Source organism: Colossoma macropomum, unplaced genomic scaffold (assembly GCF_904425465.1).
Source record: "Colossoma macropomum unplaced genomic scaffold, Colossoma_macropomum, whole genome shotgun sequence".
Taxonomy (NCBI): Eukaryota; Metazoa; Chordata; class Actinopteri; order Characiformes; family Serrasalmidae; genus Colossoma; species Colossoma macropomum.
This window is the reverse complement of record NW_023494793.1, coordinates 3140634-3160590: the sequence shown is the minus strand read 5'-3', so window position 1 is coordinate 3160590 and position 19957 is coordinate 3140634. Positions and strand designations below refer to the sequence as shown.

Below are 19957 nucleotides of genomic sequence, written 5' to 3'. Positions count from 1 at the left end.
CCCTACCTGGGTAAGAAGTCTCCCTACCTGGGTGAGAAGTTTCCCTACCTGGGTGAGAAGTTTCCCTACCTGGGTAAGAAGTTTCCCTACCTGGGTAAGAAGTCACCCTACCTGGGTAAGAAGTCTCTCTACCTGGGTGTGAAGTCACCCTACCTGGGTAAGAAGTCACCCTACCTGGGTAAGAAGTCTCTCTACCTGGGGTAAGAAGTCTCCCTACCTGGGTAAGAAGTTTCCCTACCTGGGTAAGAAGTCTCTCTACCTGGGTAAGAAGTCTCTCTACCTGGGGTAAGAAGTCTCCCTACCTGGGTAAGAAGTTAATAAGTCTGCCTACCTGGGTAAGAAGTCTCCCTACCTGGGTGAGAAGTTTCCCTACCTGGGTAAGAAGTCTCTCTACCTGGGGTAAGAAGTCTCCCTACCTGGGTAAGAAGTCACCCTACCTGGGTAAGAAGTCTCTCTACCTGGGTAAGAAGTTTCCCTACCTGGGTAAGAAGTCTCTCTACCTGGGTAAGAAGTCTCTCTACCTGGGGTAAGAAGTCTCCCTACCTGGGTAAGAAGTTAATAAGTCTGCCTACCTGGGTAAGAAGTCTCCCTACCTGGGTGAGAAGTTTCCCTACCTGGGTAAGAAGTCTCCCTACCTGGCTAAGAAGTTAAGAAGTCTCCCTACCTGGGTAAGAAGTCACCCTACCTGGGTGAGAAGTCTCCCTACCTGGCTAAGAAGTTAAGAAGTCTCCCTACCTGGGTAAGAAGTCTCCCTACGTGGGTGAGAAGTTTCCCTACCTGGGTAAGAAGTCTCCCTACCTGGCTAAGAAGTTAATAAGTCTGCCTACCTGGGTAAGAAGTCTCCCTACCTGGGTGAGAAGTTTCCCTACCTGGGTAAGAAGTCTCCCTACCTGGCTAAGAAGTTAAGAAGTCTCCCTACCTGGGTAAGAAGTTAAGAAGTCTCCCTACCTGGGTAAGAAGTCACCCTACCTGGGTAAGAAGTCTCCCTACCTGGCTAAGAAGTTAAGAAGTCTCCCTACCTGGGTAAGAAGTTAATAAGTCTGCCTACCTGGGTAAGAAGTCTCCCTACCTGGATGAGAAGTTTCCCTACCTGGGTAAGAAGTTTCCCTACCTGGGTGTGAAGTCTCCCTACCTGGGTAAGAAATAAAAGAAATGCCTTTTTTTCATTAGTGTGTTTATATTTATTACTTTATGTTAATATGTAAATGTATTACTATTATTATTATTATTATTATTATTACATCCACAATAACAATGTAAAGAAAACAGAATTTAAGTGAAGTTGTTCAGTGTAAATTAATATTAGATATTGTAAATCTGACTGTTATCTGTTATCACAGAGATCAATATCATTATGTCAGTTCAGTGATCTGGACGAGACTGAATTAGACCACAGCCGTTCAGCTAATCGTACTGGTGTTGTTCTTTTTACTGGTTTATTATGTGATTAACAGTGTTAAACAGTCTGTAGTGACCACACGGGGAGGTGAGTGAGGTGTGTTTGCGTGAGGCGGCAGTGTTTCTGACGGCATTCTCACGGCTATCTGCTTTCACTGGATCACTGCAGGAAACGCTACACTGTGGGAAACGAGCCCTGACCACTAACAGTGGGCATTTATACACAAACACACTCACTAATACAGGACCTGCTTTAGAAGAACGAGGGGTTAATTTTAATGTGAGTTATCACTGATATAATAATAGACACAGTACTGTGCAAAAGTCATTGTACTGTATAATAAATAAATGATTTAATTTTCAGTCAAATTGACCATCCATTTTTCAGATGTTTCTGGGGAGATTAGATATAAAATAATCCACCTGCATAAGAAAGGAGGAAGTCAAAGTTCAGAAACTGAAAGCTACAGAGAAAATGTGTCTCCTAACAACCATCTGGAAGAGCTGGTCGACCCCAAAACTGCCCCCATCAGATAAACAGCACTTAAAGCTTTCATCTCTGAGAGAGAGGAGAAAATCAAGCTGCTTCAGATCTGAAAACATCCACAGGTGTTACTGTTCATCCTTCCACTGTGAGAAGACAAAGTGTCCAGTAAGTGTTTCAATGCTATGGACAGAAAGAGGAACATTGCGCTAGAACATCAAAACTGGACATCTGAGATGACTAACACTAAAAAATGAGGTCAGCTCAACTTAAAATGGACTTTTTCACTGTTTTTCTTAAGTTAGCTCAACTTGAGGACACCAGAGTTCACCCAAATCAGACTTCTTAGTTCAGTCAAAACCTCTCCTAACTCTCATTTCTAGTTAGTTTTCATTCTTTGTTAAATAATCAATATAGAATTTGCTTTTTACCCAGTTTGCCCACTGGATGGGGCTCTTTCCTTCACACAACTCACCATCTTCTCATGCTGGTATGAATTCTTAGACCACGTTACCACTTTACAAAATAAAACAACTAATATTTTTGCAGCATGTTAAACATTTAAGGACACAGAAAGCTAAGCAACATCAGCAGCTTGCGAGTGGGGTGTTGGACTAAGCATTCACCCCCAGTGATGCCACAGCCATCCGTAAGTGGGAGCCCAAGAGGAGAAACTGCCTGGTGGGACTTTGTGATGGCAAGAGTCCCAGAAAATTGAGAAAATAGAAAACATTCATTCTACATTGTTTACACTGTGATGGACTGGCGACCGGGCCAGGGTGTTTCCTGCCTTCTGCCAACTGACTGCTGGGATAGGCTCGAGCTCCCCCCATGACCCAGAAGGATAAGCGGCTTAGATAATGTGTGTGTGTATTGTTCACCAAACAAAATGCACAACAAAAAATGAGTTAGGAGAACTCCTGACTGACCTGAGAAGTCTAATTTGGGGGAAATCTGGTGTCCTCAAGTGGAGTTAAGCTAGGGGTGCCCATACCTTTTGGCTTGAGATCTACGACAACATTTCCAAAAAAGTTGGGATGCTGTGCAGAATGTAAATAAAAATAGGATGCAATGGTATGCAAATCATGTAAACCATATTTTTAAAGGAAAATAATACAAAGAAAACATACCAAATGTTGAAACTTATTGTTTTGTTTTTTTTTAAATATTTGCCCATTTTGAATTTGATGCCAACAACACGTTCCAAAAAAGTTGGGACGGGGGCCTGTTTACCACTGTGTTTCATCACCTCTTCTTTTAACAGCACTCTGTAAGTGTTTGGGAACTGAGGAGACACTGCTGTAGTTTAGAAAATGAAATGTTTTACATTCTTGTTTGATAAAGGATTTCAGCTGCTCAGTAGTTTGGGGTCTCATATTTTTTTATTTCATAATAAAATGATTTCATATCAGTGGTGACAGGTCTGGACTGTAGGCAGGTCATACGGAGCAATGTTGTTGTAATACATGCAGAATGTGGTTTGACATTGTCTTGCTCAAATAATCAGGGCCTTCTCTGAAAAAGACGTTGTCTGGACGGCAGCATCTGTTGCCAAAACATGTTTATATCGTTCAGCATTAATGGTGCCTTCACTGATGTGCTAGTGACCCATGCCATGTGCACTAATGCCCCCCTATACCATCATGAATACTGGCTTTTGAACTGTGCACTGATAACAAGCTGAGTGGTCTTTAGCCCAGAGGACACAGCGTCCATGATTTCCAAAAAGAATTTCAGATGTTGATTCGACAGACCACAGGACACTTTTCCACTTCCCCTCAGTCCATTTTAAATGAGCTCAGGCCCAGAGAAGGTGGTGGTGTTTCTGTATCCTGTTTATGTACAGTTTCTTCTTTGTGTTTTAGAGTTTTAATTAGTATTTGTGGATGCAGTAATGAACTGTTTTCACAGTCAGTGTTTTCAGAAGTGTTTCTGAGCCCATGCAGTGATTTCCACTACAGAATCATGTCTGTTTTTAATGCAGTGCTGCCTGAGGGCCCAAAGATCACGGCCAGTAAATACTGTTTTTTGGCCTCGTCCCTTACATACAGAGATTTCTCCAGATTCTCTGAATCTTTTAATGATATTATGTACTGTAGATGATGAAAAGCAAACCTTCTTTGCTATTTTACATTGAGAAACATTATTCTTGAATTGTTGCCCTATTTGATGGTGCAGTCTTTCACAGAGTGGTGAACCCCTCCTCATCTCTACTTCTGAAAGACTCCGCCTCTCTGAGATGCTCTTTTATGCCCAATCATGTTACTGACCTGTTGCCAATCAATCACCAGGTGTTTTTTTTTAGCATTATACAACTTTACAAGCCTTTTGTTGCTCCCGTCCCAACTTTTTTGGAACATGTTGTTGCCATCAAATTCAAAATGGGCAAATATTTTTAAAAAAACTATAAAATTTCTGAGTTTCAACATTTGGTCTGTTGTCTTTGTACTATTTTCAATGAAACATAAGGTTTAAATGATTTGCACATTATTGCATTTTGTTTTTATTTACATTTCGTGCAGCATCCCAAATGTTTTGGAAATGGGGTTGTAATGATGATGATTTGCACAGATTGGTGTCGGCCGGTTTGTGTAGTCTGGACCACTTTTTTCTTCCTGAGTTCACTTTTAGCTGGGTATTCGTCGTCGTGTATATATTTCGTAAATGCCTCCCGACGTTCCCCTTCTTTGGAGGTGCAATGGCTACTTAGCAAATCAAGCAAAAGAATTTGGAGTTTGACATTGTAAAAATAGTCCTCCTCCAGCTCTGCAAGTTTTCAGGTGCTTTGTGCAGGTCTCGAACTCATTCTGAAAGAGTTGGTGTATGTTAGAAAAGGAAAACGCAAAAATGGCTTACTTCAACTGGAAACCAATAAATGGGAACTTTCTAGATTGCAAGAGAGGCGAATTCACAGCAGGGCTTTAGGCTGGCTGTGCTGTAGCTACAGTAACAAGCAGTACATAAGACCACATTTCACATCAGTCAATCACACTGACCTGCCTGCTACCAGAAGCGATCTACCAACATGCACTGTGATCGACTGGTCGATTGTGATCGACGTATTGGGCACCACTGAGTTAAACAGTGAAATCGGTTATCATTTTAAGCTGAACTGACGTTCATTCTTAACAGTGAAGGTTTTACGGAGTGACTGATGAGTCTAATTTGTAATCAAGGTTATTTGGATGAGGCAGAAAATGCTAAACCAGCTTCTAAGACTGAACTTTGGAGGTGTGTCTGCAGATTCTTTGAGGAACTGAAAGTGAGTCTCCTGAAAAGAATGGAAGCTGGAATAAAGGTAAAGAGTGACTCACTGACTCGCACAGCTGATATTAGACTACTGGCTAGCAGTTGAGGCCTCTGTGTGATTTTCTGTCAATTAATGTGTTTTCTGCTTTTTCTGGTGCTGAAAAATGAATAAATTGTACTTAACGGCTGTTTTGACTGCAGATTAAATAAATGAAGACTGGTCTGACTTTTGCACTGTACTGTAAACGAACAATATGAATGAAAACAGTGAATATTTTCTTCTTTGCCTTTTATATGATTTAAAATCACATATAAGCCGCAGATGCAGGTTTTGTGTCGAGTTGTTGAAATCTTCAGTGCTGCTCCGTCTGCCAGGTCTGGAGAATACCTCAGCTATATTTAGTGCTGGCTGGTTATAATATTACATATCAGAATACACGATCCAACACAGTCTGCAGATTACACAGTGAGGAGGAGGAGGAGAGGGAGGGTGGGAGAGAGAAAGAGAGAGAGAGGCTGTGGACGTGTTAGTCATTGGAAATTCCCCTGAGTTTCAACACTATCCATATTTTTATGACTGTACTGGTGAAAATCGCACAATAGCAGCACTAAATCTGCAATTTTACATTTAATACAAGTTTATTCACATCTGTAACTCGCACATATTGTTAAAAAATTCACAAAACACACACATATTGCCATCAATTCTGTACATACATACAATTTGCAGTCAGTGTTATTATCAAAAAGTCTCAGATAACGTTTGCCCTCGTGAATAAACAGGGTTTACTGTACCGGTATAAAGCTAAAGTGCCCCTGCAGCTTTCGCCCCACATCACATTCCACATAAACCACCATCGCAGAGGATCAGCTACAGTTTGGGGGCACAAACTGATTTAAGGGGCCTTTTTTATGAAACTGACTAATTTTTCTTACATTTTTTAAAACAGGACCAATGCATTTATATAAGAAAACCTTGCATCTCTGAAATGGTAACTTTACAGGAGAAGGAAAAAACTTTACTTACTTTACTTTACATACTTTACTTATAATGTAAGTCAATGGAACCAGACTTTTTTCCAAGTCATTCTGGGCTATTTCTTTTAGTCCATTCATCATGAAATTTACACATAATGTTAAGAACAGGTATTTTCAAATTATGTCAAAAACTGAAAAACATCAAAAATGGAGATACGAGGTTTTCTTCCGACAACAGCGATTCATTCACCTATTCAGCCTACGGGAGTTTAGCCCCGCCCACTCACAGCTTGAGTGTTGAAGATGAATATACACAAAACTTCAGCACAGAGCTGCTTTATGATAAACTGAACTTTTACAGGGATTTTGTTCTCATTTTATTGAAAAATAACAGTAAAAATCAAACAATACTTTGAAGAGGTTATAACAATGCAAAGTGTCCCCGAACTTTTGACAGGCAGTGTGACTTAATTTCATTTTTTTATGTTTTCATGTTGAGTAATACTCTTCTAAACCTCTACTGAACTAGTAAACTAGCAAATACACGTAAACTCGATTAAGGTGAGATCAGTAAGACATAGAAAATAGATGACTGAGCTCCTCCGGCTGCTCCTCTGTAGCAGAACGTGCACTCATGAGAGCGTAAGACTTCTTAAAACCGAGAAAACAGAATGCAGATTAGCCATGGATGCTGTGGTGTGCTAGCCCATGGTGTGTCCGTAGTGTTAGCATGATGGAGGACGGTGCTGTCCTTCTTTCTGCTGTCAGTCCACCAGAGCTCATAGAGATGGAGATGGAGATGAGATTTTCCCTTTAAGGCTTCTTCTGCACCATCAGATTGGATTCTGACACAAAACATAAGATTAGAGAAGCATTAGTGAAGCGCGCCTTTGGAATTAGCTTATATTAGCCACCGCAGCGCTACAACACGGCACTTAAACAACAATTACAAACAAACGAGGAAACGTTTGGTGTCTGAAGTTTGTTTCTTTAGTTTTAACACTAGAGCTATGAGGACAACGCAGCTAACAAGTATTGGATATACATGCCCTCAATAATCCGATCATAATCGGATTTCTGCAGTTATCTGAGTATTCAAATGGTCATGTAAACACCATGCTCCAATCTAGAAATCAGATTAAACCTCTTATTCTCCAGGGTATATTTTGTTTTTTCCATCTGAATTTACGTGACCAAATCGTAAGGCGAATTATTCAGTAACTGCATGAAAAAAATGTAAATCTTTATTTTATTATGTAAAAGCTCCCCTCAAATAACAGAACATGTGTTTTATGATCACACATATTACTATATGCTTACAATTTACTGCTGAAAGACGAAAATCTTAGACGCTCTTTGTATTATTTAATAAAAATAATGTTTACAGAGCAGATCACTGAAGAGACGCCATCTGTTTATAGTTTATAGCCCAGATTTGTGGAAAAATGGGTCGACTTTCAGTAGTTCAGCTTCTTTTATTATAAGGGTTTAAAATGACATCGCCCATCTATTTGACTGGAAAGAAGACAGTTACAGCTCTCATATGACCCCCACCTTTAGAATGAAGCTTATGAAATATGAAAGCTATGAAGAAAATGACAAAGTGTGTTTTGGAACCACCGGTGGTCCCAAGGAGCTGAAGAGGTTACAAAATCCAATAAAGAGGCTGGATTTTAGCTCAGTAATCAGATTTCTCAGTGCATGTGAACTCTTACTCTGATTTTTTTTGGATTTCTCAGTCTGAGCATGTGCAAGATCAGACAGTGGATGTCACGAGATGCAGCAAAACACTTTTGGAGTGACGCTGAAACCAAACACGAAATAAAGTTTTAAAAAAGTTTGAGTTTTACATTACGTTTATGTCACGTCTTCATCTGCGAGTTTATTGGCTGGATGCAAAGCAGAAATCTGATTACTGTCTGACTCATGTAGACCTGGAGTTTCCCCATTATCTGATTACTCAAGTGCACGTAAATGTGTTGATCGGATTACTGACAAAATCTGATTTTCTGCAGTTATCAGATTATTGAGTGCATGTAAACACACTCAGTGTTTGCCTCAAACTGTGTGTAGATGTTCAGTATCTTTAATAGACCTGATTATGTCGTTTCTCTTATCTATTAAATGGACTAAAATACAAACAGAATTCAGGTTTCAGGCTGGAGCTGTTTTTAGCTATTCTAATGTCTTTGGCAGATAACAATATGCCAAACAGTGCTAAACTATTTGTGGAGATGTGATTATAGATAAAGTGTTTTCACATGAGCTACTGAACTAGCATTACAGTGAAACTGAGGTTTTGTGTGGGGATTTCTCAGCTCTACACACGAAAAACTGCAGGCTTTATTAAAAAGGGAAAAAAAGGGAAAAGCCGAACATTTGGATGCTGAAGTTAAAGGGGACTTCCACCAGTTTTGAATAATTCAGTGATTGAGATGTAAACAGAGAGATTCAGAGCGGTGTGGTGTGAAATGGTTCAGATGTCTTTACAGTGGTGGTGACAGGAACCAGGGGTCGCCATGACTACAACACAAATATAGACATTTTATTTACTATCCAGAACCACCAGTGAACCTACACGAGTCTTCTGAGTTTATATGGAATGTTGATGATGGAAAATAGTGGAAAATCTGAAATAATAAGTTTTCTTTGGGGACTATTTTGCCTCACAGCGCCCTGCATGTATCCCTCCACCATGAATGGAGTTTAAGTTCTCTAAACTATCATAGAACAGTGTCTCAGTCATCAGGCAGTGAATTCATAACCGTTTCATGTAGGAACTTTCTGTGAGGGAGCTTTTAGAGGTGGACATCTGGTTCCTATCACCACCACAGTGAACAGTTCTGACTCGGTAAGTTTATCTAGAACAGAGCGTTTCACACCAAACCACTCACATCTTAATATTAATTAGAAATTATGAAAAATCAGTGGAGTTCCCCCAAGGGTTAGGTTATGAGGAGCCCAGGAACCCAGAATACCATGAAAACATCATACACACACACACACACACACACACACCAATACAGGCTAATGTGTGTTTAATGTCTCCACAATAAGAGGAAACTGTAGTCACTTCATTTGAATAAGAAAAATCATTTCCTTTTGGTTATTGACGATAAAGATCAACTGAGGTTTAGGTGTAGGTGGAACAAAACCACAGTAATACACGGAAACCCCCATAAATACACTACAGTGCTGTGTGTGTACCGTAGTGAAGTGCACGATGCAGAAGATCATGATGATGAGCAGGCCGATGATGAAGGAGGCGATGCCCATGTGCAGGGCCTTCCGCCCCAACCGCCGAGAACCGTCGTAATCCTCATTATCGTAGCTGCTCTGAGACTGAAGGAGACACAAGGCACAGTAAAATATTAGAAGAGCGTAGATTTACTGCAGAAACACACCACCACTCAATAGTCTGCGCAAATACATAAGCATAAATGTCTTTTTATCCTCCTCACTTTCAAAGTTTTAGGGAAATGCATACATAGTATTCCACCCAAAAGACAGAAACCTTCAGCATGCAACTGTTTTACTGATTTTAGTTAACTTTTAATGTTATTTTTGGTTTGTTTTAGTTGTTGTTTCATTTTTATTATTCTATTTTTATATATTAAATATTGCCAAGCTACTGTTTTACATCTTTTATTTTTTATGTATTTTATTAATTATAATTTTTATTCATTCTTATTTTATCATATTTATTAAGTTACTATACTGTTGTAATTTTAATGGTTTATTGATTCCTTTTTCTTTTAATTTACTACTATGATTATTGTTACTTCTTTAGCATTTGATATATTTTATTTGAGATCTCAATTCCTGATCTCTGTATAGGCTCAGCTACATTGTAAATGAGGGTCTCTATTTACCAGGAGATTAAATAAAGGTTGACTGATTGATTGAGAAACAGAATTATAACATCAGCTAACTGCACTCGTTTCCATGGTTGCGCAACTCCCATTACCATGGTTCCACTACACCGTTTACATGGTTACCCTATACCCGTTTCCATGGTTACGCTATACCTGTTTCCATGGTTACACCACACATATTACCATGATTCCACTACATCCATTGCCATGGTTACGCTACACCCATTTCCATGATTACGCTATACCGTTTCCATGGTTACACCACACCCATTACCATGATTCCACTACATCCAGATCCGTGGTTCCACTACATCCATTTCCATGGTTGTGCTACACCTGTTTTCATGGTTAAAATACACCCATTTCCATGGTTACGCCACAGCCATTCCCATGATTCCACTACGTCCATTTCCATGCTTACTAAACCTGTTCCCATAGTTATGCCAAACCAATTTCCGTGGTTATGCTACACCCATTTCTAAAGTTACTTTTCACCTGTTTCCATGGTTACACCACACCCATTTCTATGGTTACGCTGCACCTGTTTCCATGGTCACACAACCCCCATAAGCCTGAGAGCAGATGTTAGTGATCTGATGAGAGGATAATCCATTCTGTCAGTACTGACATAAATAATGTTAGTTTTCCAGCCTTGCATGATCGGATTAACACTGAAATGAGGTCTTTTAATTAGCTGGCTTTAACATTAGTGTTAACTGCTGAGATACTGAGCTTGACTTTGTTGCCAAAACACTGAGTGAGGTATTTATTCATAAAGCTAAACTCCAAGTTTTAGTTTCCATAACTTACATTTTAAAGGCAAAAAATATATTTTTGTAAATGTTCTTTCATAGTGTTAGTGTGGTCTGATCATTCTGTTTTCTCTTCTGTGCTCAGAAAGCTGCCTTAGGGAACACCAAGAGTGCATAAAGCTGGATACTGAAAATTCGAAAAGAAATAAAATTATGAATGATTCCATAGTTTTGATGTCGTCACTCTTATTCTGAAATGCGGAAAACAGTAAGAAAACCCTCTTATGAGCAGGTGTGTCCAGACTTTTGACCGGTGCTGTATGACTTCATTAAATGGCAGATAAAGCAGCAGCGTCAGAATGTTCTCCTGGAGCCCCCCGCCTCACGTCTGAGCTCTAGGCCCCTCTCAGCGAGGGCGGATCACATGAGTTCCTGCGGCTCATAAAACACAGACGCTGGACAGACATAGTGATGATGCCGGCCTGCTTTTAGCTCTGCAGGACGCAGCAGGCTGGGTCTGGTGACGTGGGGCAGTAAACACACGGGACACACGCTACCCACAGCCAAACCTCTCTGCTTCAGGCTAAAGGAATGAGGTCCAGTTTCCGAGACCCAGATTAAGCCTAAGCCTAAACTGAAAGGCATTTCTTCTGGTGATTCACCATCATTCCCCAAAACATCCTTTGTGCTGGGCTGGCTTCCTGGACATGGATTAAGCCTGAGGCTAGACTAAAGGGAATTTCCAGTGGTGATTCACTGCTGGCATTGCAGTTTAGTCCAAGATTAGGCTTAATCCATGTCCAGGAAACAAGCCTACCTTTTAGTGTATTAGCCCAAACCAAATAGTCGCTAAAGTAGCTTTTTATATGTGAAATGTCACCAAAGTTCATCCTTTTCTCTCTCAGATCGACGAGAAACTCGTTCATGCGTTTTTTACTTAAGCAGTAGAACCCGAGAGGAAGTGTGTTCTCGCCAAATAACATCACAGATTTGGTCGCCGTAAATCATCCCAGCCGTGATGTTACTGGCGATAACACACTCCTCGAGTGTTCTATTGCTTTAATACAACAGTTAAATAAATAAAGTAATTAATTAATAAACTGGGCCGTGAACGCGGCGTTTAATATGTTTTAATGTTCGCAGTTCCTTCACCAAATTATAGTTCCTTAACGAGCAGCTTGTTGCTACGTCAGAGTAACGAGCTCCGCCCACTCGCTGCACGGCCGGCAGTTCGTTCTCCAGCTCCTTACACTAAATTCCCAAACTGTCATCACCACTGAGCAGCTTTTCAGTCGGCAGCTGTGACAGAAGAACAGCTAAACAACCTGGAATCAGCCAGAAATGAACCCAATACCATTCACCAAACGTGTAGTCTGATCTTCAGAGTCTGACCAAATCAGACTGAGCCATAAAACTGCCGCAATATCAAGTTTAGCTCAGTTTTGTCAGTTTTTGCCAGATCAGTATTAAAAGTTTCCGTTTTCTGTTTGTGGCAAAGTAGGAAGTAAAAATATTCAAATGTCTTGAGCGTCTCCTACAGCTGTCAAAATCGTTGCTTAGCAACGGCGCCTCAGTGGAGTGATACAGTGTTCGTGAAAAAAACTTGATGTTACGGAGAAACAACAGCACGGTTAGAACGCTTCTCAACCAATCAGCTCGTGGGCCGAAACTAACTGTTGTATAAAGCAGAGTTGATCACTGTAATGATCTTCTTACTGGAGAAAACAGCCCATCTTCTAGAACCCATACAGAACGCAGTAGCACGGATCCTCACAGCACCAACACAGAGAGCCCACATCACCCCGTTTACACGCTGCACTGACCGCCTGGATCTTTTAGAGAGAGTTTAAAGCTCTGCTGCTGTTTTTTAAACCTCTAAATGACCTTAACGCTCCTGACCATCTGTCTGTTTCATGATCTTAGATCTGCAGATTCTGACCTTCTGAACACCTTCAGTAAAACACAGAAAACGTGGAGAGACTCTTTCAGTTATTCTGCTTCTAAACTGTGGAGCTCAATTCAGCTTTTATTAGACAGTCGAGCTCAGAGCTCACTTTTAATAAACATCTGAAAACGCAGCTCTTTAACTCAGAGCTTCAGTAAAACTCTACAGCTCTTTGGCCTTTATCTTTAATCTGATCGGTGTTTATTGTCTTATATGATTTTAATCTTATATGATTTATATGTTAAGCCTTATCACCTGACTGTAAAGCACTAAGATCTTTGTCGTTATTATTACAGAAGTACTTGATTACTGAGTTGTGAGTAAAGTAACAGAATTATGTGTCCCCTATATGATTTTAATCTCCCTCTTATTGTCAGTTATAGAGCATCATTTATAAGCAGATAAGCAACAAAAACCCTCCTCTGGAAAAAATGGTATCTTGTCAAGCAAAATGATTTTAAATCTAGGCAAAAATATAATATTTCTCCTGTTGAGATTGTTGTGAGCTTAATATAAGATTATTTACCTCATTTCCAGACATTTTTTACTTGTTTTAAGTAATTTTAGTTAGTAAAATGATCTCACTATAGAGGCACATAGTTTAGTTTGTTGTAAGAAATGAGCTTAAAAGCAGCAAAATTATCTGCCAGTACAGTGAAATAGTTTTACTTAATAAAATTACCTAAAACAAGTACAACATTTCTGGAAATGAGGTAAATTATCTTATAATAAGTGCACAACCTCACAGAACATCAGATATTTTGACTAGATTTAAGATCATTTCACTTGACAAGATACTATTTTTTGCAGTGTCAAAGTAAACAATAAGCGGATTCATAGATTCTACAAAAGAAGCTACAGATGTTATGTTTTATCATGCTGATATTTGCTGTCCTACTATGTGGTCATAAATAAATTTGTAAATGTTTGACAATTTATGTTCATATTTTTATGATTTTATATAATGTGAGCTGCCAATTTTAGGAAATTAAGATTCCCAAGCAATTTAAAACCAATTATACACCATAAACTCATTTGGTTCAAACAACACAGAATTACATTGTAATTATTTGTGTTTTGCACTGATTTTCCAGACGTTTTAGTTCATATTACAACCTGCCCCCCCCAGCCTGCTTTATGGGGCAAGCTGCACTGGCACCCCTTTTGGCTGAAATGTTCACAAACCGCAAGAGCTCCAAACAAAACGTACATTATTAGTAGCAGAGATGAGTCTTTCTCCAACAGTTCAAATCTTATTTAGTAAAGACCTGAATGTGTGTCAGCTGTGCTGTATGGCATCACTGTGGGTGTTTTTAGGCTCTTATTATTTGGCCTTTCCTTTAATTTCTTCTGTTTCTTTAATTAATTGATCTGCTGTACAGAAATGATCAGCTTTGATTTAGTCAACATTTAGTGCTATTAACTGAACTTTAAACAGAGCCTCATCACAGCTTGACATAATTGATTACTGACTATTTATTTTGTGTGTTGCAAATAAAAATACAAAAATTGCAAAGTATGTAAAAAAAGGTTTGTAAACCCTTTAGAATTTTCTATATTTCTGCATAAATTTGACCTAAAACTTCATTGGAGAACCAAATTAAACAAACGAGACAAAAATATTAGACTTGGTCATTTATTTATTGGGGAAAATGATCCAATATTACATATTATTTTTGTCTCATTTGTTTGATTTGATTCTCCGATGAGGTTTTAGGTCATATTAATGCAGAAATATAGAAAATTCTAAATGGTTCACAAACTTTCAAGCACCTCTGTATATGTTATTGGTAGTTTTCATACAATACCTGGTTTAATCAATGCCTCATTACGTTAAATCAGGTGTTCTGCTGATTAAATGTAATGTATCAGTGTGAAAGCAGGAGTTAAATGACCTGTTAAAAAAGATTTAGTATTATTACAAATCCTTTCCTGTCAGAATCAGTAAACAGGTGAGTAAATAGTGAAGCTGGGTGGGACTTTTTTCCTGCTGCTTCAGTATAAACGCCCACACGTGTCATACATTACCCCCCCCCACCCCCCGTGTTCTGTCCCCAGCGTGATCTGGATGATTCAGAGCGTGTGTGTGTGTGTGTGTGTGTGGCAAGAGTGTGTGAGAGGGCATCGAGTGGGCTGGTGTGATTTGAGCGGAGCAGCTGCCACACACTCTTACAGTGCAGCACAGTCAACCTGAAACCACTGCAGACCTGCATACAAACACACCCAAACACAGGCCGACCGCACGCAGACCTGCAGCACAGCAACAGCGGACCAGCACAACAGCACAATATGCCTGTCTGACTGACAACGGCAAATCTCTGAATATTAGTCATCAAATACTAAACGTGTGACTAACATCATTTCTCTCTCAGTCTTAGTAATTAGTAATTAGTCTTAGTAAAATCTGTATTGATAAAATTTATTTTATTCACTTGGAAATGATGCAGGCATTTCAATCAAGTCAGTCTGATGCAGTAGTTTTCCCCAGTATTAGTCATTTCACAGTATTTCCTAGTATTAATATAATTATGCCACATTTCCATTCAGTCAAATAGAGCAGAAATCAGCATATTGTTGCTGCTGCGGAACCTCCACTTTGTTGTTTGTTCACTTTTTTTATAGAATCCAAAAAATGCCAACTAGCTTTCACATTGTGTTAAGATTTTATGAGGAATAGACAGAAATGTTACTAAATCACTCCAATCACTTCCATTAACTCAGGGGTCGCAACCCAAATGTTAAGAAGAGCCATTTTGTCCTTGCAACAAAAATCAAACCAACTTGGGAGCCACAATATTTTATGTCCATTTTACCATCTTGGCTGTAAATGCGTCTCAGTATGTGTTAATGTACTAGTAAAAGCTAAAAAATATAATATAAACAAAAACACAGTCTTACTTTGCTCTGCTTTAAGCTTTAGCTCAGCTATAGCTGCTTTTCTCACATCTCCAGCAGGAAACGTCTACAAAAGTAGAACAGTTTCTAGCAAAATGTGTCTCAACGTTCGACTTTTTTACGAGGCTGAAGTCGCTTCTCATTCGCCAACTTCTTGTCTGAATTTTCCCGTTCCACCTTAAATGCTGCGTGATGTGCCAGAATGTAACTGCTGCACCATTTAAGGTGAAACAAGAAGATCGAAGAAGAAGGCGAATGAGTCGTCTCTGACTTCAGCCTCGTGACTTTTTAGCGTTTGACAGTTTCTCATTGCAGATTAAACGTATCGGGAAACCAGCCAGATGCTAAAGGCACTTAGCATGGTGGCTATCAAACTTCTTACAGCAGGGGTGCTGAGCTAGCACCATTTGTTTGCCTTAAGACAGCTTAACTCACATAAGCAACGGAGATCAGGGCCTGAGTGAGTATTATTTCAACATTTACAGCTTAATTTACACAATTTTACATAAATATGATCAATCAGCCAAGACGAAATGAACAAAACTGCATGCAGAATTCAGTCTTCCAGGTGGCTGCTACTGTTTTTAGCTATGCTAAAGCACTTTAGTCCATGTTTATAGAGAACAGTGTGTCATACAACATTAGAAAAAACATAATCAAGACTTTTACAGATTACCTAATAAGCCTGTAATGATGCAGTTAGCAACATGCTAATGTGCAAGGTGCTAAAAGGTTCCATTAACCATTATATGTTAGCATGGTAGCTCCAGTGCTAAAACTGAAGAAGCAAATTTTGGATACTAAACACATCTTGGCTACATTAGACTACATAATGTTGTTATAATTTGCTGTAAATTAACCAGATTTAAATAATAACATTATTTAAATGTTTGCTAATCAAAGCACCAATCACTGCAATACAAACACTGATTACTGCCTCAGAGTCTCTTAAGTGACTCGTACCTGTCCTATTGGAAGACGTTAGTCATAAAGTATAACTGTTCCCACAGGGTAGGGCAGGCTGACTGCTTTATTGACCATGGCTGATGTAACTGCGGTGGCCAGAAGGGTGGCTATGGTTAATGCTACACCCAAACATAAAATACATAATCAATACAATATAGATACAGAGACAGAGAGTCAGCACTCCCAGTTTGGACACATCTGGTCACAGGACAGGTTTCCTTGCTTTTTGTGACTGTTATCCACATTTGATTTTAATAAAAGCTGTACTACAGTCAGAAATATCGGCCCTCTACCAGACAGAGACACACTATATGGACAAAAGTATTTGGACACACCTCTTAATCTTTGAATTCAGCTTTTTCATTCAGTCCCAGAGCCCAAAGCAGCTCCATAAAGGCCTGGCTGGGTGAGTCTGGTGTGGAAAAACCTGGCTGGCCCTCACAGAGTCCTGACCTCAACCCCATCCAACACCTTTGGGATGAACTAGAACGGAGATTGTGAGTCAGACCCTCTCGTCCAACATCAGTGTCTGACCTCACAAATGCCCTCTTGACTGAGTGGGCAAAAATTCCCACAGACACTCCAAAATCTTGTAGAAGCTTCCCAGAAGAGTGGAAGCTGTTAGAGCTGCAAAGGGGGACCAACTCCATATCAATGCCTATGGATTTAGAATGGGATTCATAAAAGCTCCTGTAGGTGTCATGTGTAGGTGTCCCAATACTTTTGTCCAAATAGTGTATTTAGACCCCACTCCCTCAGCAAAACACATCTGATTGGCTGAAGTTCAATAATGAGGACAACTATACCACTAATGAACTTGTAATGAGAAATGTAAATGTAAGGAATTAAAAATATTCTGTTATAAACATATAAATTAATTAATTTAAAAACAAACACACACATTGTGTGTAAATTTCATGATGAATGGACTAAAAGAACTGACCCAAAAAAGTCTGGTTCCATTGACCTACATTAAAAGTAAAGTATGTTTTTTTCTTCTGCTGTAAAGTTACCATTTTGGAGATACAAGTTTTTTTTCCGACAACAGTGATATATTAAAGCCTGAGAAGATGCCTGGGGTAAAAAATAAATAAAATATAAATAAAATAAAATAAAATAAATGATTGTCAGGAAAAAAGACAGGTACTCACTCCAATGTATCTCTACAAACTCTGGTCTAGTCCGACAACAGCGATACACACAAACACACACACACATATATATATATATATATATATATATATATATATATATATATATATATATATGTGTACATTGTATGTAATTTTCATCATAAACGGATCAAAAGAATTGGCAAAAATTACTTGTAGAATAATAAAAGTCTTAAGCTTTAAAATGTAATAAGAGTCTTAAGCATTAAAATGCTACTTAAATTAGGCACAGTGTGCCTCTCTATTTGAATTAAGAATTATGAATTATATTTGAATTATTACTAGATTCACTTTTATGATCCATTTATTACTTTTTCATGCCATTTCTGGCCAAACTGCTGATGGCAGAAGTTAAGTGAGATAATGAGTGCAGCTCAGAAACATGTTTCTGAACGCAGAGAGAAACTTTGAGGTTAAAGTGTGAAAAGTCAAACCACTATAAGAAAAGCTTCTCATGCTTTGTTTCAGACGAACAACAGAAAATCCGTTGGCTGACAGGAACTACAACACTCCTGGCACTGGAGCGCTGATATTTAGGCAAGTTTGAGAGAGTTTTTTTTATTATTTTAATCTGGCACGCTTCCGAATGCATTTTAGGTTCAGCAAACTAAAAGCCAGCTTAGCTTATCTTAGCTTTAGCACTTCAGAGATAAGCTTATCCACTCTGTCTTTCTTTGAAGACTGGATGACTGGTGATGCATTCAGAACTCGACTAGCAGGTGATCATTTACATTTCTGATAAAGACTGAGAGGTTTAAAGGTATCAGACATTCAACTGTGCTGGCTTAAAATCGCACTTATGATCAGCATTTTGGCTTTTACTCAACAGCAAAGTTGTCTTTCTTGACCTTATCAGTCGTGTAAGTATCAGTCGTCTCAGTAGCTGTGAGAAAGTGTGTGAATATGGCATGTAAAGGTGTGTGTGTGCACTCTTACACACTTCTTGCGGGCTGCCGATACTTGAGGCCTGTCTATTTATAACGCTTATGAGTCGGCCTGAATTATGAGCATGAGGCTTTGGTCAGATTTCACAATCTTCAGGGCTCAGTAGGGAGCTAGCGTGAGAACATCCTTCACCTAAACACTCAAATAAAGAAAACAACACCGCAACTTTCAACTCTGGAGGGCTTTAACTGGAAACCCACTGAGCTGATCTGCTCTCAGGTTCAGATTTGAGGCCTTTATTCCTGAATAAACCAAATTTCACACCAATAACTTTGAGCAAACGGACAAAATTTTGCCACAAGTTTCCATTCAGTCGGGTCAGCACAGGGCCACTGTCATACGAAACCTTATCGCAACTTTCGTTTTTCGATTTTCGTTTTTATACAGCATTTAAAAACGTCAACTTGTCTTTACGTCGTGTGAAAATTTCATGAGGAATGGAATGAAATGGTGCGAAATAACTCAGAATTAATTCTTGATACAACAGCGACAATTTTAGGGACTTTTACTCTCATGCAAAGTTTCGATGGGAAACAGACTCTGCAAAGTTCCACATGATGGATCAGGATGAGATCCAAAGGATAAAAGCTCTAACTCACCATCATAGAGAAGACCAAAGCCACGATGTTGATGGGCCATGCTGGACAGAAACAGGTGAAAATGGTAAAAAAGATGTAATTTCTGAGTGGCGGGGGTCCTTCGGCCTCGACGCCCCGTCCCAGACTGTGATCTAGACTGCCGTCAATCGATCTTCTCGTCTTTTCTTCTGACCGTGGAATCCCTGGACTCATGATGAAGAACGGAGGGAAAACACATGCAACGATGGGTGAACTGACCAGAAGACCAGGTGAAGAAAAAAGAGCCAAATGTGAAAAGTAAAGGGCCCAAAGCACGACAAGGAAAATAAAAAGAGAAGAGAAGAGACACGGAAGGAATTCCAGAGGAGAGAGAGAAGTGTGAGAAGCGAGGGAAAAGAAGACGAGTGAGCCAGAGATGGAATACGACTTAATTACTTTCAGGGGTGTAGGGGTGAACATTATCCTGCTTCAGAGAGAGAGAGAGTGGGAGAGAGGGAGAGAGAGATACAGTAAAAGGGGCCAGTTTGCTTGCTGAAGAAAAGTAGCCTTCAGATGTTTCGTCTATTGACATAATTAAAATCTTTTAGGCCTCAAAGCAAAAAATAAAAAGCCCTTTTAAAATTATTTTCAATTAATTAAAAGATTATTATGCAGTTTGCTTGTTTACTTGCTCACATCATGTTGCTGCTCTCAAATCATGCCACTCCACCCACTAACATT

General features: G+C 39.3%; 1 protein-coding gene across 1 annotated transcript; it reads right to left on the bottom strand.

The window, feature by feature from the left end:
* Positions 1–6919: 6919 nt before the first annotated feature.
* On the bottom strand, positions 6920–19599 carry LOC118813089 (transmembrane protein 233). The gene is made up of 3 exons (XM_036578240.1): positions 19259–19599; positions 9317–9451; positions 6920–6954 (listed from the first exon to the last, which is right to left on the bottom strand). The coding sequence occupies exons 1-3, from the start codon at positions 19448–19450 to the stop codon at positions 6943–6945; spliced, it is 339 nt and encodes a 112-aa protein (XP_036434133.1). The 5' UTR covers positions 19451–19599; the 3' UTR covers positions 6920–6942.
* Between the last annotated feature and the right edge of the window lie 358 nt (positions 19600–19957).